This window comes from Nyctibius grandis, chromosome 19, assembly GCF_013368605.1.
Source record: "Nyctibius grandis isolate bNycGra1 chromosome 19, bNycGra1.pri, whole genome shotgun sequence".
Classification (NCBI taxonomy): Eukaryota; Metazoa; Chordata; class Aves; order Nyctibiiformes; family Nyctibiidae; genus Nyctibius; species Nyctibius grandis.
In genome coordinates this window covers 4,962,415-4,989,759 of record NC_090676.1, presented here as the reverse complement: position 1 = coordinate 4,989,759, position 27,345 = coordinate 4,962,415, and the positions used below count along the sequence as shown (strand labels likewise).

The 27,345-nt window shown below is 41.6% G+C and overlaps 3 protein-coding genes across 4 annotated transcripts; 2 read left to right on the top strand and 1 right to left on the bottom strand.

The window, feature by feature from the left end:
* The first annotated feature begins 1,769 nt into the window (after nt 1–1,769).
* On the top strand, nt 1,770–24,709 carry NELFCD (negative elongation factor complex member C/D). 2 transcript variants are annotated; one of them, XR_011049507.1, is made up of 16 exons: nt 1,770–1,909; nt 2,561–2,676; nt 2,838–2,947; nt 4,003–4,112; nt 4,418–4,525; nt 5,119–5,271; nt 6,001–6,131; nt 6,548–6,713; nt 7,353–7,487; nt 8,023–8,162; nt 8,835–8,949; nt 9,285–9,380; nt 9,623–9,763; nt 10,131–10,260; nt 10,657–10,884; nt 24,670–24,709. XR_011049507.1 is itself a non-coding variant. In XM_068416113.1 (15 exons), the coding sequence occupies exons 1-15, from the start codon at nt 1,844–1,846 to the stop codon at nt 10,689–10,691; spliced, it is 1,752 nt and encodes a 583-aa protein (XP_068272214.1). In that variant the 5' UTR covers nt 1,770–1,843; the 3' UTR covers nt 10,692–11,537. The 2 variants fall into 2 exon arrangements, 1 of the variants encoding a protein (XP_068272214.1); XM_068416113.1 differs by lacking the exon at nt 24,670–24,709 and having other exon boundaries at nt 10,657–11,537.
* On the bottom strand, nt 13,321–18,721 carry CTSZ (cathepsin Z). The gene is made up of 6 exons (XM_068416243.1): nt 18,532–18,721; nt 17,947–18,110; nt 15,966–16,145; nt 15,200–15,350; nt 14,779–14,941; nt 13,321–14,273 (listed from the first exon to the last, which is right to left on the bottom strand). The coding sequence occupies exons 1-6, from the start codon at nt 18,669–18,671 to the stop codon at nt 14,160–14,162; spliced, it is 912 nt and encodes a 303-aa protein (XP_068272344.1). The 5' UTR covers nt 18,672–18,721; the 3' UTR covers nt 13,321–14,159.
* On the top strand, nt 22,881–26,443 carry TUBB1 (tubulin beta 1 class VI). Its single transcript, XM_068416114.1, has 4 exons — nt 22,881–23,030; nt 24,670–24,778; nt 24,974–25,084; nt 25,212–26,443. The coding sequence occupies exons 1-4, from the start codon at nt 22,974–22,976 to the stop codon at nt 26,279–26,281; spliced, it is 1,347 nt and encodes a 448-aa protein (XP_068272215.1). The 5' UTR covers nt 22,881–22,973; the 3' UTR covers nt 26,282–26,443.
* The last annotated feature ends 902 nt before the right edge of the window (nt 26,444–27,345 follow it).

Below are 27,345 nucleotides of genomic sequence, written 5' to 3'. Positions count from 1 at the left end.
GACAGCACAACTGGTGCTGCACAGCAGTTCAGGTGGTGGTGTGTATTTTCTATACTGAAATTTTAAGCGCAGTAAGCCCTTTAACTAGTACAGTGACCACACTTGAACAAGGACTGCATCTCTTGAAGATCCTATGACAATTTATTTCTGATCAGGGTTTTTTGGCCTTTCCTACCAAGCAATTTCTTGGACTGCATTGAAGACTGATTTCTTTTTACTATTTTTCATTAGAAACTGAATGAGAATAAAGGACCTTTTAAATAATTAATCAGTATTGCTGCCCTCTAAATCCCAGAACACATCCTCACCCTCCCCTTTCTCACAGCTGAACTCATACAACTGAAGAACAGGAGTTGATCTGAAGAGAGACAAAGCGACTCTCTTCCTCTCACATGGTCTCCATTCCAGTAATGCCCATCTCCTTGCCTGAGGTCAGGTTGGATGATCAGTTTTCATTTTAGATTTCGCCCCTCTTCATTTGTCTGTAACTTCCTAGTCCCTCCCTTTGCTGGGGGCCCTCTTGGCCTGTTTCCTTTGGTCAGCACCCCAGCTCAGCCGGTCTCCTTCGAGACCCTCTCTCTCAGCACCCCCAAGAAAGGCTACACTAAGGTCCCTAGGTGAGCACAACCACTGCTCTGGGGATCCAGCTTCATGGGCAGGGGAACAAATTCTGTGTAATAGGCTGCCCTAGGTGGTTACAGATGGCCTAAGAGCCTCAGAAACAGAGAACTTGGCTCATGCAGCACAGATCTCTCTGCTGCACAGAAATGAAACTAACACCCATAATGCCAATAGTGATATTTATAGGGATTACAGTTGGTTTATTATGATTTTTTTTAGATCAAAGCTTTCAAGATTTTGTCTTAGGCTAAAAGAAGCCCTCCCCAAAATTTGTTTGTGATAAGAAAAGGCATAAATGTTATTTAAGTTGTTCAGCAGCAGGTTTTGGGGACACAGTTACACCAGTTACGCTGGTCCTAAAACTTAACCACTAAAATCTGGTCCTAAAAATCTTACCACTTCCATTCCACCAAAGTTATCTTTGCTGTTCCTTAACTTTTTTTTCCCTACTTGTTAGTTTTTTAATTCAATTAACATTTGATCATTACTGTCAGTTTGTTGCTGTTTTTCCACATCCTCTTCACGCTTCAGGTGTGAGGAAACTGCAGTTACTCAGCTGCAGCCAGAAGACCAACACGTGATTTTTTCCTCTTCCCTTGCAATCCCCATCGAATTGCCACTGCACTGGGAGGCTTTAGGAGGTTTTGCAGCGTGGGGAAGTTTGCTTTGAAATTTCCATTGGCTTCTTTTTTCCCTCTGACTTTATTTTTTCCTCTCTCACTGTATGCTGTCTTCTGCCTTGGCTCTCCAGCAGCGACTAACCAGCGATGCACTGCTTGAGCTGGGACAGAGCGAACCTCCACCGCCTTGGGAGCCACCGCCACGGGGCCAGCTCTTACGTTGCTGTATTCCATTTCGATCTGCTGGCGTTCATGTACAGTTTCAGCCATTATTCGACAAGCGACGGCTTCGCCGTGGACGCCGGCTCCAGCACGAAGCAGCGCTGAGGCGTGAGGTAACGGCCGGCTCCTGTCAGCCCGTCCCGGGGCGGGGGGCGGCTCTGGGGCAGGAAATTCCCCACCGTCCAGGAGCGGCAGAAAGGTGACGGGTTTCACGCAGCTGCCACCGCCCGGCGATCCCTTCCCCGGCCCGGCCCAGCGCTGGCAGCGGCTCCACCCTCCCGGCGCCCGCCATTCCGCGCCGCTCCTCCCATGGGGGCGGTCGCGGCCTGGTTCCGGCTGTTACCGCGGCTTTTTCGGCCCGGGGCGGGACGGGAGGAGCGATGGAAGACGCCGATTACTTTGAAGCTAGCGTGGTGGAGTGGGGGAACGAGGCGGACGGAGGGACGGTGAGCGCTTGCGGGCGTCTCAGCGGCGGCGCGGGGCTGCCCGGTCGTGCGGCGGGAGCCGGCGGCTCGGTGCCGGGCCTGAAGCGGCCTGTGACGGGGAGCGCGCTCCCTCCGCGCCGTTCGGGAGAGCGGAGGGCTTCGCCCGGGGGACGCCGCCTGGTCCTCGGGTGGGCCCCGGGGGAGCCCCCGGGCCCTCTCCTCTGTGGGCGGATGGAGCCGCGTCTGGGGCTCCGAGCTGAGGCGAAAAGCGCCGAGCGTGAAGGCGGCGGGGAAGGCTTCCCTGTGGTGGGGCCTGGGGCTTGAGGGGGTTAAAAAGCAGGAAAACAACTGCAAGACGGTGCTTGGTTTTGCGCCTTCCCTGTTAAGAAGTCTATTTGAGTCAGCATCCCTGGAGGTATTTAAAAGACGTATAGATGTGGTGATTAGGGACGTGGTTTAGTGGTGGACTTGGCAGTGCTGGGTTAACAGTTGGACTTGATGATCTGAAAGGTCCTTTCCAACCAAAACGATTCTATGATTTGTCTGGGGAGCAGGTCGCTTGCTGTGGTGAAGTGAGGTGTGTGCTTCTGAGGACAAAAATAGCCTAAATATGGGAGTATGGGGGGCAAGTGGGACAAGAAAGGTGTCTGACTTGACTGTGCTTGTGAATAGCAAGACGATGAGGATGGGGAGGGTGAAGATGATGCTGAAGTCCAGCAAGAATGCCTGAAGAAATTTTCAACCCCAGACTATATAATGGAGCCATCTATATTTAACACGTTAAAGAGGTGAGTGTACCCTTATGCGTGTTACAGGTGCAGTATTGTCCCTATGTGTGGAAGTGTCTGTGAAAATGTATAAATGCTATTGTTTCCCCTTTATTTAGAGTTCAATTGTTTTTGGTTTTCAGTATGACTTTCAAATAGTTCTTTTCTAACCCTTTCATCAGATATTTTCAAGCAGGAGGTTCTCCAGAGAATGTTATCCAGCTCCTCTCTGAAAACTACACTGCAGTGGCACAGACTGTAAATTTGCTGGCAGAGTGGCTCATTCAAACAGGTACGATAAGCGATACAGTATAGTTTGGGTCGATAGTCTTTCTTTTGTCAGAAATACCTGAATTGGTGGCAAATTTGGTCATACTCAGGGAGTGGATCATTATAAAGGTGTCATCTTGTATGTGTATGTGACTAAATTCTTTATAATACGTTCATTCTGGTGAGAAAATAAGTAATCTGTTGATGAACATTTTGAAATGCCCACAAACTGTATTATAAAGGGTAATATAGTTGAAGCTACTGCATAAACTGTAGTTTCTTTTTGTTTTCATGCACAAGGGCAAGGGTACCGTATGTAGATTGTGTTAGCAATAATTGATATTTTGTAATAGTATTATATAATTAATATTGAAAAAACAATTGCCTTATTACTAGTTACTATTCCCTTTCAGTGAATCACTGGTTAGATGTAAGGTTCTCATACAGATGTCTCTATTCTCTGAGACAACAATTCTGTATTACCAGTCTGCTTACCAATTCTTCAGCAGCTTCTTGCAAGACATGTTTAGCATTATCTTGTGGTATCTTTGTTCCTTAGCTAGTATGAACTTTTGTTTACAAATTATCAGCAGAATTATGCTCTGATCTCAGGAATGTAGAACTACTTATTACTACTTTGTGTATTGTTTTGTAGTATACTATCAAAGCTCCTGATAGCCAATATATTAAAAGGATGGTCTTTAGTCTGGTAACGTGGGTTTGTGCACCAACCCTGGTAATCTCTCCTGTGTTTAAGGTATATGCATTTTGGTATAGTCCCCAGTGACAGTCTTGTGGGATGACTGGCATTGCTGTTTACGTGAATGATGAAGAGGGCAAGAGAAAGACTGGTGTAACCTGCCTGTGATCCTAAACAGTCTGCATTTAGGAAAAAAGACTGAGACTCTCTAAATCTGTCTGTCTCAGTGTGGCCTGATAGTAGAACTGATGGCTCTTCTCTCATCTCCTGTGTGTGATACATTTCTGAGTAGTTTCTGTTCTTGTTGAAAAATTTAAGATGTTGCTGCTGTGTTTGATTGGATTGCATCTGCTAAGTTTTTTGTTCCTTCTGTACAGGTGTTGAGCCAGTGCAAGTTCAGGAGACTGTAGAAAACCATTTAAAGAGCTTACTTATCAAGCATTTTGACCCTCGGAAAGCAGATTCCATCTTTACAGAGGAAGGAGAGGTGTGCATGGAATCCATGTTGCTATCTTTACATGAGTGGATCCTATATAGATGCCTTCATCCGATGGAGCAGTAGATAGTGGGGGAAGGGAAATTGTATCTTCAAAGGTCTTTTCATTCAGAAAACCAACGGTATTTCACTGGAATCCTCAGAGGCTTAGAGAACTTGGAAACTGAATGCATCCTCCTCTGTAATAAAATCCTGTATAACAACTTGTAGGACTCCTGAGAGGTAAAAGCCTTATTTTTAATGATTTTGATGACTAGATATCCTTACATTTCTCTCTGTTACTCTGATGTTTTCAGACTCCAGCCTGGCTTGAGCAAATGATAGCACATACTACGTGGAGAGATCTCTTTTACAAGTTGGCAGAAGCTCATCCTGACTGTTTAATGCTTAATTTTACTGTGAAGGTAGTACACTCAAGTCTAATAAATGAGAATATCCATAAAGGGCTTCAAGTATTGGCTGTGGTCTTGCCTGTGTCTTTTATATTTTCCTGCTAATAGTGCTTATTCAAATGTCAGAACAGTGCAAGTACATATTGGTGGGAGGAATTGTGTTACAGGTTGCAAGTAGTAAATGTAGTTTCCCAGTTTGCAGTACTGCTCTTTGAGTTTTTTGTTGGGGTTGTTTTGGTTTGGTTGGGGTTTTTTGTTGTGTTGTTTTTGTTGTGGTTTTTTTTTTTTCTTTGATCTGTATTTGAAAATTCTGAATTTCTGGTGCAGTGAAACATTTCAGTCAGTTTTGTATGTTTCTGTGACAGGCAAAGAATGTTATGATATATCTTGGTGTGCTCTGAAGTATTCTTAGATCATTATGGTTTACTTTCTTTTTACTACATCTTTATCAGTTTCCTTTTCTGTAGTCTAAAAGATGAACGTGAATTCCAGAAAGTGTATGCAGAGGCAAATCTTACATTCTGTGTGTTCTTCTAGACTTGTTAGAATATCTGAAATATAAATGTAAATAATGTAAGTTTTCTGTGATGTTTTTGTTTTTATAGCTTATATCTGATGCTGGATATCAAGGGGAAATAACTAGTGTTTCAACAGCATGTCAGCAACTGGAAGTATTTTCCAGAGTCCTACGTACATCTCTGGCAACAATTTTAGATGGAGGAGAAGAAAACCTTGAAAAAAACCTCCCTGAGTTTGCTGTAAGTTTTTTTCCTTTTTATGTGGAAACAGAGTACTGTTTTCCTTTCTGGTTAGGATATGCAAATCATTGCAGGATTGTAGAGAATCTTGACATCTTATCGAGTCTTACAAAATCTTATGATGAGAAGGCATATCTGAGTTCAAAAATATAAATTTGTGCTTTTTGATCATTCTCTGACCAAGAATTCCTTGGGTTGCTCACATGACACTTGTTATATTTCTGAAATGGATTGCAAAGTGATGTAGGTAAAGCTGTTGTCTTTCACATTTAATGCAAGATCCAAAGATCAGTCTCGTCAGTCCCCTGGCAAATTAAAATAATTCTTTTATTGTCAGTGTGAAAGTTGCCGTCTGAATCAACACATGTTCTTTGTTGTGAAATAGCATAATGACTTTTGGGTGGCTTTGTACTTGTCTTTTTAAATATTGCAGAGAAAGTACTGAGTGTAAGTAGGACAGAATTTCCTCTCAATTTTGACATTTAATAAACCTCAGTTGACCATTTCTTCTTGTATGGTATCAATGTATAGTGATACTATGTTTTTTTTGTACTTTCTTCTTGGCTGTTGGGTTTTTGGTTTCTCCGTTTAGTTGTTTGTATTTTGTTTTGTTTTTTCTTTGTATTGGTAGATTTCAGTGAAATCTTTGCTATTACAGCAATGTAATCACAGAAGCATGCTTGCATATTTCCTGTTGACTGGTAAGATTTTTGATGTGTGCATTCACAGAAGATGGTGTGCCACGGAGAACACACGTATCTTTTTGCTCAATCTATGATGTCCATATTGGCTCAAGAAGAGCAAGGAGGGTCAGCTGTCAGACGGATTGCTCAGGAGGTTCAGCGATACGCTCATGAGAAGTAAGTGGGAGTTATATTATTAGTGAAATGTAAGTCACTGCAATTTGTAAACTGCTGTCTTTTGCTCATTCTTGATTACCTTTTACCAGCAAAAGGAGAATTCTTAGCAGTTCTTGTAGCAAGCTTTAATTCACAGAACAACAGAAAAGTTCAATGTTCTGGACTGGGAGACCTGAAATAAGAAGAGCAAAGAATTGATGTTTCTGTCTATTAAAATATACGTAATTTTATTATTCTACAAACATTTCAGAAACAAACAAGGGAAATACAGGCCTATTTCTATAATTACCCAGGGTAAGGGGTTCTGCCCTAAGGCATTACCTTCCATAGGACATGCCCTGTTGACTCAGTGAGGCTAAAACTAAAATGTCTGAATTAAGAAAATAAGTTGCTGTGTATGTTTGCTTTTCATCTAGAGGCCATGATGCTAGTCAGATCACTTTAGCATTGGGGACTGCAGCCTCCTATCCTCGAGCATGTCAGGCTCTTGGTGCAATGTTGTCCAAAGGAGCTCTGAATCCAGCAGATATCACTGTCCTGTTCAAAATGTTTACAAGCATGGACCCACCTCCAGTAGAACTGGTTAGTACCTACCTTTTTATAATCTCTGAAGCTTAATTCTATTACAGTAGCACAGAAATATTAGGTCTTATGTTAAGTGTGGTATCAACACAAAATAGAAGTTAGCACTCAGACTCATCCCTCTATAATTTTGTCGTGTCTAAATGTGAAACTACTACTTGTATTCTGTTTTGCATTAGCTTCTTGATTGATTTGTTTGTTTTAATCATTCCAAGTTGTCTTTTGACATATAATTAAATTAATTAAAGAACTTCTCAATAGGAGATAAAGATGGCAAGGAATTAATTAACTTAATAAAAAACCCACCCAGATTTGCAGTTTGTTATAAGCAGGCCTAAATGGCACATTTCAGATTTCTCACTGCCTCGTTGTAACCTGGGTTCTAGTAACAAATGGTGGCATTTAGATACTTTAGCAATATAGTCTGTAACTCTGTTGTTTCTTTTTTTTTTTTTTTGTGTCAAAAGTTTGGGTCTCTTCAGAAAACTATCTAACCTACTCCCATACTATCTAACCCTATCCCAAGGGGTAATGTGTTATATCTCATTCTGTGCAAGGTATATCAGATGCAAAAAATTATATTTTTAGGCACCTCTCATAATTCTCAGGCTCTAATAAACCATTCATTTTCCTTCACAGATTCGAGTACCTGCCTTTCTGGACCTCTTCATGCAGTCATTGTTTAAACCAGGTGCTAAGATCAACCAGGACCACAAACATAAATATATTCACATATTGGCATATGCAGCTAGTGTAGTAGAGATGTGGAAAAAGGTAATGTTCAGTGCTGTGAATAACATTATTTTTACATACAGTGGCCTGACTGTGCTGAAGAAAGTATATGGTCATGAAGTTGCTCAGATTAAAATAATGTATTCAGCTTGATTTACTTATTTCAGTGTGAAATGTTTCTGGCTTCAACTGAAATGACTAAAAAATGTAGATCCTGGTGATCAAATAGTACTATAAAAAGTCTGAGGGCACTCAGTAGTTTTGCTTTCTTCCTCCACCTCCACCCAAAGGTTATCAGTAGCAGTTCTGTGCTACTAGAACCATATGTGCTTTTTCAGAGGAAGAAGAATTTAATTCTATGGAGTGGATAAAGTAATTCTTAGGGAGTTAAATAAAGCAAATATCCTTGTACTTCAGCTCATCGATACTTAGTTCTTCTGATACTTGTATTTGAGTCTAATTTTTGAGGAACACAATGTAATCTTAGGCTTATCACAGGTTACAATTCCTTTCCTCAAATAACCAAAGACATCCTGTATATTCACAACTCTTGCATTTGAACTTTGCAACTTTTCAGAACAAGAGAGTCAGCATAAACAAGGATGAACTCAAGTCAACTTCAAAAGCCATTGAAACGGTTCACAATCTATGTTGTAATGAGAACAAAGGAGCATCAGAGTTGGTTGCAGAACTGAGCACACTCTATCAGTGTATCAGGTGAGCAGAGAGCTTCAGTTCTTGGAAGGGAAGTATTATTTAGGAGAGGCAGTACTGCTAAAGGGGAATGGCTTTGTGGGCTACTCTGTGGGAACATTCTCACTGTAGGTTATGTGAAGCTGTGGTCTGAAAGCAGCTTTCAAAACTGTACATCTGACTCCTTGGAATCTCTCTCATGAGGACATAAATTCTGGCTTTCACTGACAACTTGACTTTCTTGTGTCACACAACATGCTTTTTTCTGCCACTGGAAAAAAGATGACAGATTACTTTGTCTTCCTAATAAAGCTTTCCTAGCAATAGATGTGTCCTTTCTTCTCCTCTTAGAAGTATGAAATAGCAGATATTGAATAAGCTGGAACAAACTTGGAGTATACATGAATTTTGTTGCCTATTTTGTGCTGTGCCGGGACTATCTTTGTAGAAAGACACTCCAGCCTATCTATTTTTATTTCTTTTTCCTTTCTTGATGAAAACTACTCTTGATATACTGGCAACTTTTCAAGCAGAACTTTTTGAGCTTTATGAATTCTGCTGTAGGTTAAATTGAACTCTAGCAACAATTAGAATATACTGAAAGATTATTTTTTTTCTTTTAACTTACTGGAAATTTCTTGTGTTGTTTTTTGGGGGTTTTTATGCTCCTGTGCTAAAGTGATCCCTTTTCTGTAGGTTCCCAGTGGTGGCAATGGGTGTATTAAAGTGGGTGGATTGGACAGTGTCAGAACCACGATACTTCCAGCTGCAGACTGATCACACTCCGGTTCATCTGGCATTATTGGATGAGGTAAAAGCATATATAAAATCTTGCTGGAGAGTAAAATGAGTTTTGGCGCTTGTAACTGGAAGTACATCCAGTTCACTGGATGACTATCATTTGCAGTAAGTCAGTAAATATACAGAGATGAATCTGTTTCTATTCAGAGTTAATTATTTGGTTTTGTCATTTCAGCATTATTTACATTAAGAAAACTTTGGCATCAAAGAAAGAAATGATGGAATACTTCTCTAAAATAATTTACATCTGGCACTGAACATCAGTGTAAACTTGTCTAATAAAGACTGGTGCATTTGTTTTTAAATTGAAGTTCTGAAAATCTAACTTTCCTGTCTTGTTTGCAGATCAGTACGTGCCATCAGCTACTTCATCCCCAAGTTCTACAACTTCTTGTCAAGCTCTTTGAAACAGAACATTCGCAGCTTGATGTAATGGAGCAGGTGATTCTCGAAGGATTCAGTATTTGTGTTCCTTCCTGTTAGTTACGCTTATTCAAGATAACAGCTTTTGCTGTCACAGCAGTTTTAAGAGTTTAATTTAGGAATATGGTCACGGTTAAAAAAAAAACATAGCAGATATTGAATCAATAAGAATGAGCAATACAAATTGCACACTTCCGAGAGCAAGTTCTAATCTGTTGGTTTCTTCTCCTCCCCCTCCACCTGCTGACCCCTGCCATCAGCTGGAATTGAAGAAGACTCTCTTGGATAGAATGGTGCACTTACTCAGTCGAGGATATGTCCTGCCTGTTGTCAGCTATATCCGCAAATGCCTGGAGAAGCTAGATACAGATATCTCTCTCATCAGATATTTTGTTACAGAGGTCAGCCGCAAAAATTTGTGTTTACTAACATAAAGAAATAAACTTTAATATCAGTTGTACGTGTTTGGATATTAAATCAGCTTACCTCAGATTCAAAAATATTGTATGATATGAGATTAGATTTTGAGCAATGTATGTAGTGTCAGTGTTCACTAGGATGTGTCTTAGTCCGACTGACTCCTGACTTCTGAAAGTATTAAGGTACTAGGTAGAGTACCACAAGAATATATAATTAATTACTTGTATGGAGAACAAGAGGTTTTAAGTGTAACTACTAGTATGCTTTCAAGACTAGTATTGTGACTTAAATATTGCCCCTACTACCTCTCTAACTGGAATAATAATCCATTTTTGTCTGCCGTTTCAGGTGCTGGATGTGATTGCTCCTCCATATACCTCAGACTTTGTACAGCTTTTTCTTCCAATCTTGGAAAATGAAAGTATTGCAGGTACTATTAAAACAGAAGGCGAACATGATCCTGTCACTGAGTTTATAGGTAAGTCACAGTTATTCATTGTGTAGCTACTTCCTTTTGTATTTGTTACAATTTGCAAATAATGTTTAGGAGGAGGATTGCTAAAAATAGGAACGCCTGGCAGATATTTTCACAGATAACGTCCCTTTTAGGGGCCTGTGTTTTGCAATTTGCTTTTAATCAAGAATCTCTGGGTAGTGGTAAGGAACTTGGAGACAAATACTGCCTTTTGAGAACTAGTGCTGTAGTAAGGAAAGGATGGGAAGGGTGGTAGTCTGTCTTTAATACACCTCTATCCTCAAAAACATCTGTCCAGACCCTAAAATCTAGATTATTACATAATGCAGAAATCCACATGCGAACAGATAAATCAGAGTAATGTGCTGAACACTTTCTTTCATTTTTTTTTCTTTTAAGCTCATTGCAAATCTAACTTCATTGTGATGAACTAAGCAGTGGAAAATATCAAGAATGTAGAGCACATGATCGCTACTTTGCCATGCTCTCCACCAGTAAGGTTCTATAACTGGGCAACACAGCGGCAAAAATCCCCCCACAAAAAACAAATCAACAAACCCAAAACAAGGGAGAAGGGGCTGAAGGGCATTTGATTGACTTGCATGGTCACCTTGAGCTTCAGATCAGGTAACTGTTAATGTACTTTGGAAAATGGAATAATACTGAAGGATTTTGTTGTCACACAAATCTGCATAAATCTGAATATTCTGAAGAGGACAGTAGGAGAGAAATTTGATTTATTCCAAAGAAAAAATGTTATTTTGGTTACTTGCAGAATTTGTCACTGATTCTTTGTGTAATGTACAAAACCTGAAGAATGGGGAAGGTAGTTCCTACAAAAAACACTTTGCAGCTAGTTTTCTGAAGACTAAATCTTGAATGCTGTAGTTTTTGATGTTGCAAGTTGTAAAAAAGGAATGTGTGTGATTAGCTCTGCTGCAGAGAAGCCACAATGCCTCTTTCTTACCTTTGCATTATATTAGAATTGTAAATATCCTACATATTTACTGCTGTGAAAAAAGAGTTTTGTGTAACCCAAGTAGCGTTGTAACAGTCAAGGCTAGTTTTGTATTAACAGATGAATCCTATGTGTGTTATCTTTCAGAATCTATTTTTTGTTAAATAGATGCCTCAGATGTTACCGGTAAGTTTCATTACCGTATCAGAATTCAATTGCTGTCCAAAAATACATGTGCAGAAATTTCATTACTGCTTGTTGTGGCTTGGGTTTTATACTTACCTCTAATCTGTCCTGGTTGATGCCAAAAACAGTGGGGGATACACCCAACATTATAATTTACCTTTAAATAAAGGTTTTTTCTTTTCCAGAGATTTCTTTTAAAGTTTCATTACAACTACTGTTTCTTTCTGTTCATCAGGCTGGATTTCTCTTAAAGGAAATCACTTTATTCTTCTCTCTTGATTCATGAATGTGAACTCTTAAGCTACCTTGATAATTCTCGAGACAGCAACCAATTGTATAGATTTTTAACTCCTTTTAAAAAGGAGTGCATCTTCCCTCTCCTCAGCTGGTCCCTCACATACATGCTACACAGTGACTGAGGTTACCATGATAACACTTGCAGTGCTGTAATCAACTTAAAGCACAGCCTGAAAAGGGCAAACCTTGCTTCTGCAGAAGCTGTTCTGAACTTCTTTGCGTATCTTTGAATAGAAGATCTACTATCATTCCAGCTAACTCTCACCATTTAAACTTGCATGAGACCTACTTTTTGTAATATTTAAGTAGAATTAGCAGATGTTTGGCTTTTTGTAGCCCCTGACTTCCTTTCTTTGTGGAATTAACTACAGAAACAATTCACCCTCTAGAGCTTCATTTTAGGATGTAGCCCTGCCTCTTGTATTATCTTTTAGGGATAATCAAGAGCAGTTTGTTCCTGTGTCCATTGCAAATTTGCAAGCTGTTCAAAGTATACTTATGCTTTCCTCTGTGTCCAAGTTTGGCATAGCTGCTTCTAAACACTTGAGTTCCTCTGTACTTATGCAGAGAGAGGATTTTTAACTAATTAAAACATCCACGATGCTGTCATACTACAACGTTCATATCTCCACAGAACTTAAGTTACAGCAGGCATTGCAGGTTGGCAGAATTAATCCTTATTGGCACTATGGAGTCATTTTGCTATAGTAAAGCAAAGCCAAGGAGACAGATGTCTTGTCTTTTGCCTAGACTTAAATGTGCATTATTGTCTTTCATGCTTAAGAAGTGAATGGTGGATGAGGGAGATGATGAACACCTAATGATTAGAGTATGATTCTTGTATGTAGGAAGCCAAAATTAGGCCCGTATCAACCAGAAGAGTCAGTCTTTGAGTCTCCTAGCCTCCAGGAATATGGTCTAAACTCAGGTCTAAAACATGTTCTCATTGTCACAATACTAAAAGCTGTGCTGCTTGAAACCCACAATTCACCCTATAGAACTTCATTTTAGGATGTAGCCCTGCCTCTTGTATCATCTTTTAGTGATAATCAAGAGCAGAATAGCACCATCACCTCACCTTCTTCCTACCCACTAGCAGCCTTACTCTTACGGGTCTTCACCATTCTGCCAGACTTAGAACCTTCTAATTAGGAGCAGACTTCTTTCTTTCACAGATAAAACCAAGCTAAGTTGCAGAAAAGACTCTTTTTCCTCCTCTGTACCACTAAAAAGATTTAACTTACAGGTTTGAGTGAGGCATAATTCAGAGGCTGGTTTGATTTATGGTAGGCTTTGGAGATTGACATTTAAAAGTGGTGTTCTACAACATCTGAATGTCTCTTCTCTCCCTTGCTTGTTGAAGTTGGATGCTTCCTTGTAGCTTGTATCTTCATCTCCAGTGTGGGTAAGGGTAGTGTAATTTAACTTGAGTTGTTGTTTGAACCATCATAGTTGCTGTAGAGACTGTGTTGTCAACCAACCCTTTCACAAGAAAAAGTCCAGTAAAAGCAGTACTATCCTAGGTAAGCTTTGGTAGCTAGTCTGCCACATGAGACTGCTTGTTCAGTACAATAGAAGACAACTGAAAACATGATTAATAAGCTCTTATAATACACATACAGTCACGTAAGAGAAAGTCTGTTTATTAAATGCAATTAACAATGCTAGTTAGTAACACTTGATATGGCACTGATTTGCCATGTAGTAACTGGCTCAGTTTAAGGAAGCATTTGCTACCTTTCTTCAAATTAGTGAAGAGTTCTGGGTTGTGGTGATTTATACTTTGTCTCTTTAGGAGAAAAATGGCACAGCCAATCACATTAAAGCAAGGAATTTGAGCAAGAAGACAAGACTAATTAAATAACTAAGAAGTGTTCAGGCTTTGTCTTTTGATCAAAGTAATTCCTGTTTTATCATTTTGGTTGGATAAAAGCAACTGCATTGTATGAGACTTCCAACAACGCTGTTTCACCAGGAGGCCAAGAAAACAACAGGGGATTTCATTCTTGAACATATCACGTCCAGACTTAGCTTTGCTTTTTCATCTGCATCATTGTGAGAGGATACTTGCTCAATACTGTCAGAGAACTTCATATAAGCTCTACACCCAAATATGGAGTATACTTTTTCCTTCCCAGTATGTCTACATAATTTGTATTTAAATAAAATAGATTTACATACAGTTTCTGTGATTAAGCCAGTATGATTTAAATACTGTGCATCAAGGCAGACAACTTCTTCATGGGTAAATTACTTATTTGAAGTTGTAAATAATTACCTAAAGGCAGCTCCGTATTTATTTTACTTTGAAGACATTGTGTGTTACGATCTGGACTGATTTTGCAGAACTGCCTGATGGTGTTGAACTGTGAAAGAGTGTTAGACTACTATTCTTGTAAACAGAACAAGGCTGTGCTGGGAAGCTTCCAAAGTAGTTCCTAAACAAATGTACAGTATAGAATCAAGGAAGTATAACATCTCCATATGCACAGTCCTCTTCAATAGCAAGATTGTACTCTGCTCCTCTTCCACCTTTATATGCACTTGTCACAATTCTCAGCCACCCTCTTTCACCCTGTAAAGAATTAATTTGCATTGTGAATTAGAAAACATAACTGCAGCAAATGTATGCTGTTGAGTCTGTTCTGTCTTCCTAATATGAATGATTTACAAGTGAATCTAGGAATTCACTCAAGATGAAGTGTAACACTAGGTTTGCAGGGCAACCTTGTTTAAAGGGGCAATCTGCCTTGGTGACTTTACATCCCCCTCATCTATTCCAGGTACATGAATTGATTTTTGCCTACAACTAACAGTAATTTACAGGTGCCTGTAACAGGAGCTGCATGTTCATGGAAGGGTAGCATTTGGGATTGAGTTGACATTACTCAAGTAACTTTGGCTGAATATCCTTGTCTTCAGATTAGTGAGGTTTCATTTTTCAATTGCTAGTCTAGTTCAAAGAAAGTTTTACTTTTCCTATCCACAGGCTAGCTTTGCAGCTTCCTGTTTGCAAGTGAAAAACCCCACCTTTCCTCTAAAGTCATTCTGCAAACGTGTTTGTTCCCACGTTTCCTTACCCAGGGTTCACCCCATGAGTTACGGACAATCCAGTATTCTGTTCCATTTTCTACGCCCCAGCCAGCCACAGATACAATGTGATTCACCACAGGCGAGGGGCTGTACTCCGTATAAAGTCCTCCAGTGTAAGCATCCAACTTTTCAGTAGCCATTATGCCACAGCTGTAATAAAACAGAGAAAGCATTTTTTATACAAGGGGATCAGGGCAGGGGCCTGGCTGAAACACAATTGGCTTTCTTGCAGTTTGACTTCAGAGCTCAGTTTATCTACAAACAAGCTAAAGTATTAGTGTAGAGCTGCTAACAGATGCTAGAGTGGAGAAGTACACTTCAGTCATTACACTGAGTTAAGTATTTCAATCCCAATATTACTAGTAGATAAACACTTTCTTTTTTACCACTCAAGATTTTATTTTTTACCTAATTGGTCCATTAGTATAGATTTCTGCCATCATTTTTTCTCTTCCACTGACAGACCCATAGTCAGCAACTTTCCAGAGAGTGTAGTTCTTTATCACATGGCATTCTCCAAAAGTGACACAAGTTCCACACTGGTTAAACTTCTTACACTCTACAAAACAAAAGTGAGATTATCACTGCAAGAGAATGCTTTTCTTCAAGTGAATTAATGACATGACACTAAGCTTTTTTTTCTTTTAACTTATTTGAGGTGGATATTAATAACTTCGGAGTAATTACTAATACGTACTCTCTCTGGTGAACTAAATTCCTTTCTGGAAACCGCATTCAAAGTCTCTACAATCACTAGTTACTATTCTTTACTTCATAGGCGTTAAGTGCTTTGATGAGGAAATGTTTCAGTTGTGCTTCTCTAGATACAGGAACTATTCCAGTCATACATGACCAGACAAAGGTTACATTTCTCCTTTGTTTAGCTTGAGGTGACACTTGTAAATATTTCAGTACATTAGAGATTGTATATCACGTATTTAAGAGATTAAGTTTAAACAATTTAGCTGTGCAAACTTGTCTGGGCATGATTTAATGCTATGCTGTCTGGCTAGAATAAAAAGAGACACACACAGGTCTGTAAAGAAAACCTGTTCTGTCAGTCCAACAGTAAGTACTACACTGAAAGGCATGAACCAGTATGCTGAAAACCCAAGATATTAAGATCTGCTAAACCTGGGATGAAGCCCTACAGCAAAGCAAATAGGCATCATACTTTGATTCTTAGCTTGGTAGTTGTTGCAGGTCTCATCTGGAATGCCATGGTCGTGGGCATACTTCCAAACACCTGAGTGGTCTCCACCTTCACAGGATCCTGCGTCAGCACAATCAATCACGTTCTGAACAGAGAGGTAGGCAGAAGGCCACGCGCCTTTTCTCTTTATGTTGATTCGATCTGTAAGGATGAGAAATTGGGTTTTGTTAGTGGAATACGTGGGTGGCTGCACACTGCAACTAGTGTTAGAACTGTCTCTCCTTCATTCAACCTGGAAGTGTTTGCAGGCAACAGTACTTGTGGTTGGAAAAGCCTCTATTGTTGACAGTGAGGCACATAGCATGACCTAACTCAAACCGGCAGGCTGAGTTACTATTGTGGGTTTCCATTAGAAGTTTTTTCCATTAAAAACTCAGCAAAAATATGCAGATGAGTAAGATCTGTTTAAAGCCTTGAAGTGCCCTAGACCTCTTTTAATTCCAGTCACAGCTTCTGAAAACTTCCAGATCTGTTTCCTGGCTTTGACAGCAAAGAGTTTTCAAATACACATCATAAAACCAGCTCTCACTAGCCTCTTTTACAGGAGTAAAGATTTATGCATAAACCCACACAGAGAGTCATGAGCCCATGCAGCCCAGGTCTCTGGCTCTGGGAGACAGTCTTCACGAACTTAAAGCAAGAAAAAGCTTTCAGAAGTATATCTTCGCTGTTATGTCAACATTGCACTGTTATCCTGCCATCTCAGACAGGCATCGCCACCCTGCTTCCTTCTTTTGTCAGAAACAACTAGCTTACTTGGCAGAAAAGCTTCCCAATGAGTATTTATAAACTGCTTCTCACAGTCCATTAACGGTCTTAACTGATGCCACTGTGGTACTTTTAATCCTATTAGTACTAACATCATTCAACTATCCTTGACAGAACTGGGAGGCATTATCCCAGCCTAGTCTTCCAGCAACAAGAGAAGGAATGAATGCTTTAACTATTCATAGCCGTTAAGAAAAAATATCCTGATTTTTAAAGTCAACCTTTGATACTTATAAAAATGCACAACTGGCATACCTACATACACAATTAAGTTTTAACTGAGGTTATATAACTAAGAAGTTGCTATATTTTATCTATCCTAGTACTTCAGTACATCATGGCAGGTTTCATACGTGTCTCTATTCTTGTACTGCTTAAGAACTGACCCTCACAATTCCTGCTGTCTGCTCCTACACCCGTGTTGTCTTCCCATTTCTGCACAATTTCCTCTATTTCACAGTTAATCTGCTTACAGCCTCCCTACACAAACAGTACTTCTGCAGCATGTTAGTGTTGCATGCGAATCATGTATTTCCCTTTTACCAAGAAAAAAGGGCTGATAGAAATCTGCTGAAACTACATTTTTCTGTATGCTGGGGTAGTCAGTTCATTTGAGCAATAGGGCTCTTGAAGCCAATACCCTGCAGGCCCTTCCTGCAAGAGGCAACTTCGTTTCCTCATATCCAGGCATCGCTGGAGCGGCCCCTTGCTGCAGTAGATGTGCAGCAGGCTGAGGTACCAAAAGAGGGAAGGAGACGCGATAGCTTCTTTTGCATCTGCTGCTGCCATCACCACCCCTCAACGAAGAGGGGCAGAAAACCCAGTTCTTACTCCAGGCCCTAAAAAGCAGTTTGGCAGGAGCTATGAATGCATTCCTTCTGCAGACAGCTTTTTACCCATGCCCCCTCGCACAATTTTGAGAGGGTGGGGACAGCCTTACCCTGATTGCTGTCTCTATCAAAACCAAACCTCCTTGCCTTCAGCTTGGGAATTCCCACTTCATCCTCACAGATGTCTCAGTCTTGTTTTTTGCTGCATTAGTCACTGCAGTAATTTGGCACCTCTTCTTTATACCAGCTATTTTGTAAGCAAAAGATAAACTTCCCTTTGCTTTACCAAGAACTATAAATCAGTGGGGGGAGCAGGCGGCACGCAGCCCCGAGCCCAGCGTTACCTGCTAACGCGCTGGTGCTGCCGTGGGCCCAGCAGGACCCGCAGTACTGGGGGATGTGCTGGTTCCGAGTGGTGCTGGCGTAATTGATGCCCTTCACGTTCCTCCAGTCCCAGCTCGCGGGTAGCGCCGAGATGTCCAAGTACTCGTGCGGGCGGGGGTAGGTCCTGCGCGGAGGCGGACACGAGAACTAGCCCCTCGCTGCCCCTGCCTGGGTTTGCAGGCAAAGGAGGGGAATTTTTTTAAACAAAAACGAGATTTCTGGGAGTTTCGTAACGAGGCCCCGAGTGTCCGGCGGGTCACGTGACGGCGGGCAGCGTGACCGGTCTCGTGACCGCCACCGCGCCCCGCGGAGCCCCCCCGGACCCCCCCCCGAGCCCCGCGGGTCCAGGGCCGCCCCGCGGAGCACCCCGCGCCACGACACCCGGCGATGCCGGGATCGCAAAGCCCCCGTGCAGGCGGGCGCTGCGGCTGTGCCTGCCCAGCCCCTTCCCAGAGGCGCCCCCGGGCTCCTCGCCGTGACACCGCTTGGAGGGGGCCGGGGGAGGCGGCCGGGGCTGAGGGACGGGGCGGCGATGCGAACCTCACCTCAGCCCGGGAGCCTTGCGCGGGGCCGGCTTGTAGCAGTGCTGCCCTTCCCTGAAGTAGAGGCCGGCGCCGGCGGGCGGGCACAGGCAGCCCCAGAGCAGCAGCAGGAGGGACGCGAGGCGCTGGGGCAGCCCGGCCATGCTGGGGGCGGCAGCACCTTCCTCCACTGCGCGGCCCCGGCCCCGGCATTTAAGGGCGGAGGAGCGGGCGGCCCTGGGCGGGGCCGGCGGGCGGAGCGGCCGGGGCTCTGGGGGCGGCACGGCGCGGCACGGCACTGCGGGGCAGGGCAGGGCATGGCATGGCAGGGAGCGGCGGGGCACAGCAGGGCATGGCGGGGTGCTGCGTGCTCGCCTGCGGCGGGGAGGGGATGCGGAGCCCCCCCCCCCCGTCTCACGTTGATCAACGTCTGTCCGCTGGAAACGGGGCTAATGCCGAGTGCAGCGTGTATGTCGCGAAATCCTTCCTAATGGTGTTTAAAGTATTGTGATGATTCGATACATTCGATATGTTGTCAACACAGGGTTTGTGACAGGAGGACTCGGCTCAGGGACGCAGGCCCTGTGTGCCTGGGTTACAGGTTTCTTTACCTTTGGCCTAACACATCAGCATTGTGCAATGCTGCGCCCAGCGACTGTGTGATTGCACAGAGCAGGCAGGCTGTTTTTTTTTTAATTTGGTTGGGTTTTTTTGCTAGTCCCAAGTTTTGTATTTCTCAAGCCCTTTTATGCTACAATTTACAAAGGAATACAGGCCTGTGTCCATTTTTGAGGCTGTTCTTTAGGGTTCAGGACATTTGAAGATTCTTTACTATCTGCTACAAGATTTAGTCAATAGTAAAAATAGACTTATATTTTTTTTCCTGCAGAAGGTTTAAGAATCTGTGTGAGTGGGCTACCAGTCTCTTTTCCATACGTTGGCTAGAGCTTTCATGTTTGGTAAACAGGTTTAGTAAACCACAGCCAGTTCTTCCCTCATAGCTTTTCTTCCTTAGCTCTCAGCACTTTTTATAAAAGGCATGAGATTCATTAGCTCCACATTATGAACAGAGAAACTGAGACCCAATGCAACAAAAGGAACAGCAGAGCAAGAACTGTGCCTGGCTGCTGCGCAGGGGACCTTTTTTGGCAATTCATCCCGTGATCCAACCTCAACAGTAGCTGTGGCTGTGGCAGTAGTGCCCCAGTAAGGGCACTACCCAGCAGATGAATTCACATGCTGCAAGCCCCAAGTTTTTGCTGAGTCATAGATCTGCAGCGTGGGGAGGGTAACGAACTGCTCGGTTGTCCACTCCAATTGTACCAAAACCCTTTTGTTTGAACATACGGGCTCATTACGCTGGTGATAACTAACAGTGGGCAGTCCTGCCTTCTTTCCTGTGAGCCACTTGCCAGAGGGAGGCAATCTTTAAAGAGTTTTCCTTACTAACCGAAATAAAAATGTGAAGTAAGTAGTCTTTATTGCCTGTTGAATGCAACATTTTTTGGTAGCATTCCTAAGGATGTTGTAGCTAGTCCAGATTAGTTGAGACTAGCATCAGCTCATCTGGTAGGCATTCACAGATCTCTCTAAAATTACCAGGTGGCCTGTAGCCAGGCTTATCTCAAACTGAATGGGCTTTCTTCTCCACAATCTTCTCTGCTACTGTGAAAAGCTAGTTTCTCCCAAACAATATTAAAAAAAAAAAGTATTCCAGAATGCCTCCTGGCACATGCGTATTTGTTGCTGGTGGGTACTGTGGTGCCATTTAAAAAAAAAGACAACCAAGAAAAACAGAAGCAAAAAACACCAGTAACAAAAAAAACTTGGTTTATTTGTGGTCTTAGCTTATGCTCCTCACCAGGGCTTTGGTATCTAGAGCCCACTCTGCAGGCAATGGAAGCAGTGGGCAGCCTGATAATACACACTGCGGGACCGGCTGGTAATAGCTGTGCCCAGTGCCAGGCTGCTCCTAATCTCCACAGTGCCAAAAGTCCCTCGAAGCCAACCCTTCCGCCAGCGTCTCCTCTCTCTGGTGACGCTCACAGCGCTAATCTGCTGTAGCACATGTTCAATGGCCGTGCCTGGGAAGCGTGCTCAGGCACTTAACAGGCTTGAGGTTTCTCAGAGCTGAGGAATGACAGGCCTGCAAGCAAAACCTGCAGAGAAACAGGCTTTTCATAGACCAACTGTGGTGTAAAGACAGACTTGGGGCTTCACAGAAATGCCCTTTGGGGAGGAGAGGGAAAAGAGGTGCAAACCCACCTCAGCTTCACAAAGCACCTCAGGTACTTTGTGTCATGTGCCTTAATTTTCAAGACTCTATAAGGAAGTGTTTCAGAGGAGACACGTGATTCCAGGGAGCTATTTTTAGCAAGAGAAAAAAACAATGTTAAGTGATTGCATATTTCTTTCACTTCCCTCTTTTTTTTCTTTGCTTGAGAGATACTCTCAGTGAGTATATTTATTGCTGAAATTATTTTGCCAAAATTTTTAGACAGTGAATTAATGTCTTCAGCCTCTTTATAAGTTATGGCTATTGTAGATTAATATATTGAATATTTTAAGTAGTATTTATTTGCTGTCAGTAGCTCTCTGACACATTGTGTCGATGCAGCTCCCATTCAGAATGCAGCAATTGAATGTACAACTCAGAATTGCACTATTACTTTTAGCTAAGCATAGTTGGAGAAAAGAAATATGAAATGTGCATGAAGAAAATGAAATTTGCTTTCAAAGTAAATGTCCAATAACCTTTCCAGAATTTTGTCTTAGGAAATTGTAAAAGATATCCATTGCCATTGTAGAAAATGCCTACAATGTGCCAATGGAACATAACTGTTACATTGTCTTGCTAAGTAAACTAAACTTTAGAGAATACTTTTCTTTTTTGAAAACAATAAAACTATTGTGTTTTAAGGAAACAAAATTAATCTACCTGAATTTAAAGTCTTGCTTTTATTGCTCCCTGCTGAGGACGGCTCATGGCTTGGCAGAGGATGACAATGTTTGCTAGCTACTTTTTTGCGATACACTTCTGGTGCTAAACTTTGTCTTAGGAGGAGTTGCCTGTTCCTCCCTTGGCTGGTGGAAGAAGTGGAAGTCATCTGTAGTGGGGAAGTTTGGAATAAGCTGATTTTTCTTTTGGAACACTATGGAAACTCAGACATTCCTTACCTCTAGCAACCCATAAAGTGGTAAAGTGGTTGCTTTCAATGAGTCAAGTCCTTCCACTGCCATCTTTTTATGCAGAAAAATTGAAGGTGCTTTCCTAATTATAGTTTCTTTTCCTGTCCTTAAAAGGAACACTTGCAAAGCACTGACGGTCGTCTGACATGTAATAAAAACTACTACAAGCTTCCAGGAGACAGCCCCTTCTGGGGTTCTGTTGCTCAGTGATATTAGTGCTGTTTATCAGCAGGCAACATGACTGTGTCATGTTTTGCTCAGCCTTGCATCGTTTCCTTTAGTGCAGTGAAACATTTCACACAGTGGACATGATAGTTAACACCAGTGGAACTGTGTTTTTACTTCTAGCATTTTCATGGCAAGTTCTGAAATACTACATCTCAGATATAAGAAAATAAGAAATATAAGAAATACTGTATTTCTTAATGGCAGGGAAAGAAGAGAGAGAAAGAGAGGAAAAGAGAGAGAGCACATATATGCAAGTTAGTCACAAGTTGATTCGGATTTTTAGATTGGCTGAAATTGATGGTTTCTTATTAAATATTTAGGGAACATACACCACTGAGAGTGTGGCGTGATATTTATGTTTTACAAAGTATTTTTTTTGTTACTGATCCTGTCCCACTCCTTCATGCAGTTAGACACTGAGAATGATGCTTATTAGTGAACAGCAAGTTTACCTGGCAGTGTGCTGAATGTTGTCATCATAGGAGGCTACTGCTCAAAAGTTGTTATTGGTTTGATTGTGGATGTTGTCCTGTATGACTCATGTGATGTTAAAATTTAAATTATGTGGCAGAAGCACATGTACTTAATAAATTAAGATCGCTCATTTTTGGCTGTACTCTCTATATATGTATATATTTCTATATATATGTTGTATATAAAATAATGAAACACAAATACAATGTGCACAAACTATTCATGAATCACACTGTTTGCTGCACAGAGAACTGGAATTAATTGTAAAGGAGTACGTGTGACAATTTTCTCTTCCAAGCTACTCAGTGATGTACCTGTGCTGTTGTACCCTCTACACAGGCAGTGAACAGGCACTTTGCCTCCTTGTGAAATGCTTTGATGAGCAGCCTGAGTTGCTGGCTTTGCTGGCTACTCCCCTTGCTGGCTGACAGTGCCACCAGTATAAAAAGGCCCCTTGGGGCGGACTGCACTGGGTGTAGCTGATACAGCAGCAGAAAGAGGGCTTGTTCTGGGGACTGCAACTAGAAAACCTTTGTCGGGTTGTAGCCACCAACAGGTCTAAGCTACACAAAAAAATGCGTGAAATTGTGCATCTTCAGATTGGCCAGTGTGGGAACCAAATTGGAGCTAAGGTAAGGTCTCTCTTCAATATTGGTCATTAGTAGCATGTGCTATCAGTGGTAGCAGGTCAGACATCATTAGCAGATGGGGACTTTCGAGGGGAACAATTATTTTGTTAACTCCATGGTAGGATGCATGGCATGTTAGCAGCAAATATAAGTATTTTAATGTGAAAGTCGTAAGATGGCTTGCTCCTCATGCAAAAGTTAATGTTAAGACTGTTAAAGAATGAAACATCTGCAAGAACAATGGCACAGTGATCATCAGAAGTGCTCCAGAGCATTCCTGCTGGGACTCGTATTCCCAAGGGCACTAATCTAGTCTGCAAAATGCTGGGACAAATGTGCCAGTGGTTTAGTACAGCCATACAGTGTAACTCTGCCACATTAGAATCATTAATATGGGATTGTATTAGTCAACAGAATGACCTGTGCTGTCAGTGACCAATTAGGTTTTTTTAAGCATGGCACAAAGTGCAGTGAAAGATTCCTGCCTCAGTGGCCTCCTGCGAGAGGTAATCATGTCATTTGGAGTATCTTCGTGTAGTTCAAACACTGGCATGCTGTTACTTAGAAGTTGCTCATTGTTGACTTTGTGTGCTAGGAGTAAAAAAAAGCAAACAAACATTGCTTTTTGCTGTGTGATATCCATTTTTTTTTTTAATTGATTAGTAGGAAGTTATCAAAAAAAAAGTATCTGGGTTAATTTGGGTTTGGGAGGTCTTTGAGGACACAGGATAGCTGAAGGATTGTTCCGTTGTGTTCTTCCTCCATTTCTTGCTCCCACAAATCTTACCTTGAATCCTTTTATTGGAACATGGAGCCATGGATGACCAGGGAATGTCATATTAGACCCAGATAGTTTGAAAGCAGCCAGTGTGGTAGCTGAAAGGTTGATATTTTTTTTTTTTTTTCTGTTGGCTTTGACCTGGAAACTGCTTATGTCTAATAAGATCTGTAGAAAAGCACACATGCACTGAAACACCACACACTTTGGCAATGGTGTATTTGTACACTCAAAATGAGACTGGATGCTGAACCAGAAGACCTTTAAAATTAAAATAGCCTGGTCATTATAGTGGGTGGGTGTGTCTACATTAACACTGCTGTGCCTGCTGCCTAGATAAGAGCCCCGGTACAAGACATCCATATGAATGTCAAGATAGGACGTTTAGGACCAACAGCTGTTTGTGGAAAGCATTGCTCACATACAAATCTGTCTGAGCCAGCTTTGCCATGCCACAGTCCCACTTGTGCACCACAGACCTCAAAGCAACCTCCTCAATCCACACCCCCCCACCCCAACTTTTTTGTTAAGCTCATACCAACTAGTACCTGTGTTATTTAAATTAATATCAATCTTCCTTTTACTATAAAGGGAAAAAATTGAGGGCCTCCACCTATTAGAACATGGGTGCTAGCTAAGCAGCATAAACGATCTACTAAACTTTTCCCTTGAACTTATTTGGGAAGGGGGGAGAGGAGGATCCCAGCTCTGATCTAATACATAAATGGCAAAACATCCCCCACTTCAGGCACAGTTCCCACTTCATGTGCAGTCAGGCATGAGCGCAGCAGAGCTGATGCTGAACACATTGTGCTGAAAAAAAAAAGATAACTATGAGTGTATTGAACCTCTTCCTTTTTTCAGTTTTGGGAGGTGATAAGTGATGAACATGGGATTGACATCGCTGGAAACTACCGTGGAGGTGCATCACTGCAGCTTGAGCGAATTAACGTATACTTCAATGAAGCTTACTGTAAGTGCTTGGCACTGTTAGGGTGTTGGCAGAGCAATTTGCAGAGCCAACATGAAGGTTAAAATAAGCAGTTTAAAAAAAAAAAAATACATCCCCCAAATCACTGTAAGTGGGTTGGATTTTTCAGAGTAGATTATAAGCCTGTCTCTTTGACTTCTACCCATAATTGTTCACATTCATTTTCTTTTGTTCTAGCCCATAAATACGTGCCCCGTTCTATCTTGGTGGACCTGGAACCTGGTACGATGGACAGTGTACGGTCCAGCAAAATAGGCCCACTCTTTCGACCTGACAATTTTATTCATGGTATGTACAGCATGCTGTCAGCAAACTAACTAGAGTCAACTGTCCCAAAACAGCCTTTTAATTCTTTGTAGACTTTAAAAAATTCTCGTTAACTTTGTAGCTGTTCTTTCTGCAATTCTGTTTACAGGTAATTCAGGTGCTGGAAACAACTGGGCTAAGGGCCATTACACGGAAGGTGCCGAACTGATTGAAAACGTTATGGATGTGGTCAGGAACGAGTGCGAGAGCTGTGACTGCCTTCAGGGATTCCAGCTCATCCATTCTCTTGGTGGTGGTACAGGCTCAGGTATGGGCACACTCCTCATCAACAAAATCAGAGAAGAATATCCCGACAGGATTATGAACACTTTCAGTGTTGTGCCTTCACCCAAAGTATCCGACACGGTCGTAGAGCCATATAATGCCATCCTCTCCATCCATCAACTAATAGAGAATACGGATGAAACCTTCTGCATTGACAATGAAGCCCTATATGATATATGTTTTAGAACTTTAAAGCTTACCAATCCCACCTATGGTGACCTCAACCACTTAGTGTCACTCACGATGAGCGGTGTCACAACCTCACTCCGTTTTCCTGGTCAACTGAATGCAGATCTGCGGAAGCTAGCTGTTAACATGGTGCCCTTTCCTCGCCTGCATTTCTTTATGCCGGGCTTTGCTCCACTGACAGCTCGAGGTAGCCAACAGTACAGAGCTCTCTCGGTGCCAGAGCTTACTCAACAAATGTTTGATGCACGCAACATGATGGCAGCCTGCGACCCTCGTCGTGGACGTTACTTGACTGTGGCATGCATCTTCAGAGGCCGAATGTCTACCAGAGAAGTGGATGAGCAGTTGCTGGCTGTTCAGACCAAGAATAGTTCCTACTTTGTGGAGTGGATTCCTAATAATGTCAAAGTGGCTGTGTGTGACATACCACCACGCGGACTGAAGATGGCAGCTACCTTTATTGGCAATAACACAGCCATTCAGGAGCTCTTCATCAGGGTTTCTGAACAGTTCTCAGCTATGTTCAGAAGAAAAGCATTTCTCCATTGGTATACAGGGGAAGGTATGGATGAGATGGAGTTTTCTGAAGCAGAAGGTAACACCAATGACCTTGTGTCCGAGTACCAGCAGTACCAGGATGCCACAGCAGATGTAGAGGAATATGAAGAGGTAGAAGTGGAAGCCAGCCCAGAAAAGGAAAAATAATGGTAATATCAAAACATTCTCCGAATAAGCTTGTTGACACTCACTAAAGAAAAAAGCAGTAGCCATCATCTGCATGCCAAAAATAACACCTTTCTTAAGAATTTTTTCTCTGCATCTGGACAAAATCTATCCAATATTACAATACAAAGCTTTTTAAATTAATGGCAGCTATGCTTTACTTTCCTGAACAACTGTTGTCACTGAATCTCTCCCACAAAGGAACCACTATGAGGACAAGTTGTCTCATAACAGCCTTTCTTGTAAACGTATTCACTTTCAGAATATTATCACCAAATACTGAATGTAACAGGCTCTGTGTCTGTGTATATATGCCAGGATCATAAGCAACAGCAAAACATGCTATCAACTCATCAAATTTATTTATTCTCAGGTAAACACAATCCATGTTTTGTTTGTGGACTTGTTACTGTTTTAGGAACACATGCACCATCTGTAAGGCCTATAAAAGCAGTATCTATTTTATTACACACTCCCCCGACTGATCTACATCTGCAGACAAGTTCAGGGGGAAGAGAAAATATGGGGCAAAAGACTGAATATGTACATTGTTACTTTTTTTGGAAGTACTTCAATAGTTCTGTCACACTGCTGGCTTATATTATTGCAAAGCTTGTATTCATTATCATTGTGTGGTTTGTTTCTATTTCAAACTATAGACTGAGTTATATTAGCATACAAAGTTGTGAACACTTGTGTAAAAGTTTTGGTGTGGTATTTTTTTCCCCTCCATGTACTCACTACTATAAATTTTCTTCCTATCATTCAGTACAGCAAATGCATGGAATGGTTTGCAGCTAGTTAGATATGAGTTCCACAGCAATCACTAAATCAAAAACATATCTTCACTTCAGGAAAAAAAGTTTCTTGCTATTCACAGCCATCTATTTAAGACTGTATTTATAATATTCTTTAAAATAAAAATTATATACCATTCTATAAATACTTTAATACTTCAAACATTTGATAGACAAAATTCATATTTTATTCTTCTAAGGACTAATTTTAAATTACATGAAAAAAAAATTGAGCTTGTTTGTTTTATT

Coding starts and splice junctions, on each gene's coding strand:
- NELFCD (XM_068416113.1), top strand. CDS start 1,844: ATGGAAGACGCCGATTACTTTGAAGCTAGCGTGGTGGAGTGGGGGAAC. Junction 2,677..2,837: donor ATATTTAACACGTTAAAGAG/GTGAGTGTACCC, acceptor CCCTTTCATCAG/ATATTTTCAAGCAGGAGGTT. Junction 9,764..10,130: donor TCAGATATTTTGTTACAGAG/GTCAGCCGCAAA, acceptor CTGCCGTTTCAG/GTGCTGGATGTGATTGCTCC.
- CTSZ (XM_068416243.1), bottom strand. CDS start 18,671: ATGGCCGGGCTGCCCCAGCGCCTCGCGTCCCTCCTGCTGCTGCTCTGG. Junction 18,111..18,531: donor CGCAAGGCTCCCGGGCTGAG/GTGAGGTTCGCA, acceptor GCCTCCGCGCAG/GACCTACCCCCGCCCGCACG. Junction 14,274..14,778: donor ACTCATGGGGTGAACCCTGG/GTAAGGAAACGT, acceptor AATTCTTTACAG/GGTGAAAGAGGGTGGCTGAG.
- TUBB1 (XM_068416114.1), top strand. CDS start 22,974: ATGCGTGAAATTGTGCATCTTCAGATTGGCCAGTGTGGGAACCAAATT. Junction 23,031..24,669: donor GGAACCAAATTGGAGCTAAG/GTAAGGTCTCTC, acceptor TCCTTTTTTCAG/TTTTGGGAGGTGATAAGTGA. Junction 24,779..24,973: donor ATACTTCAATGAAGCTTACT/GTAAGTGCTTGG, acceptor CTTTTGTTCTAG/CCCATAAATACGTGCCCCGT.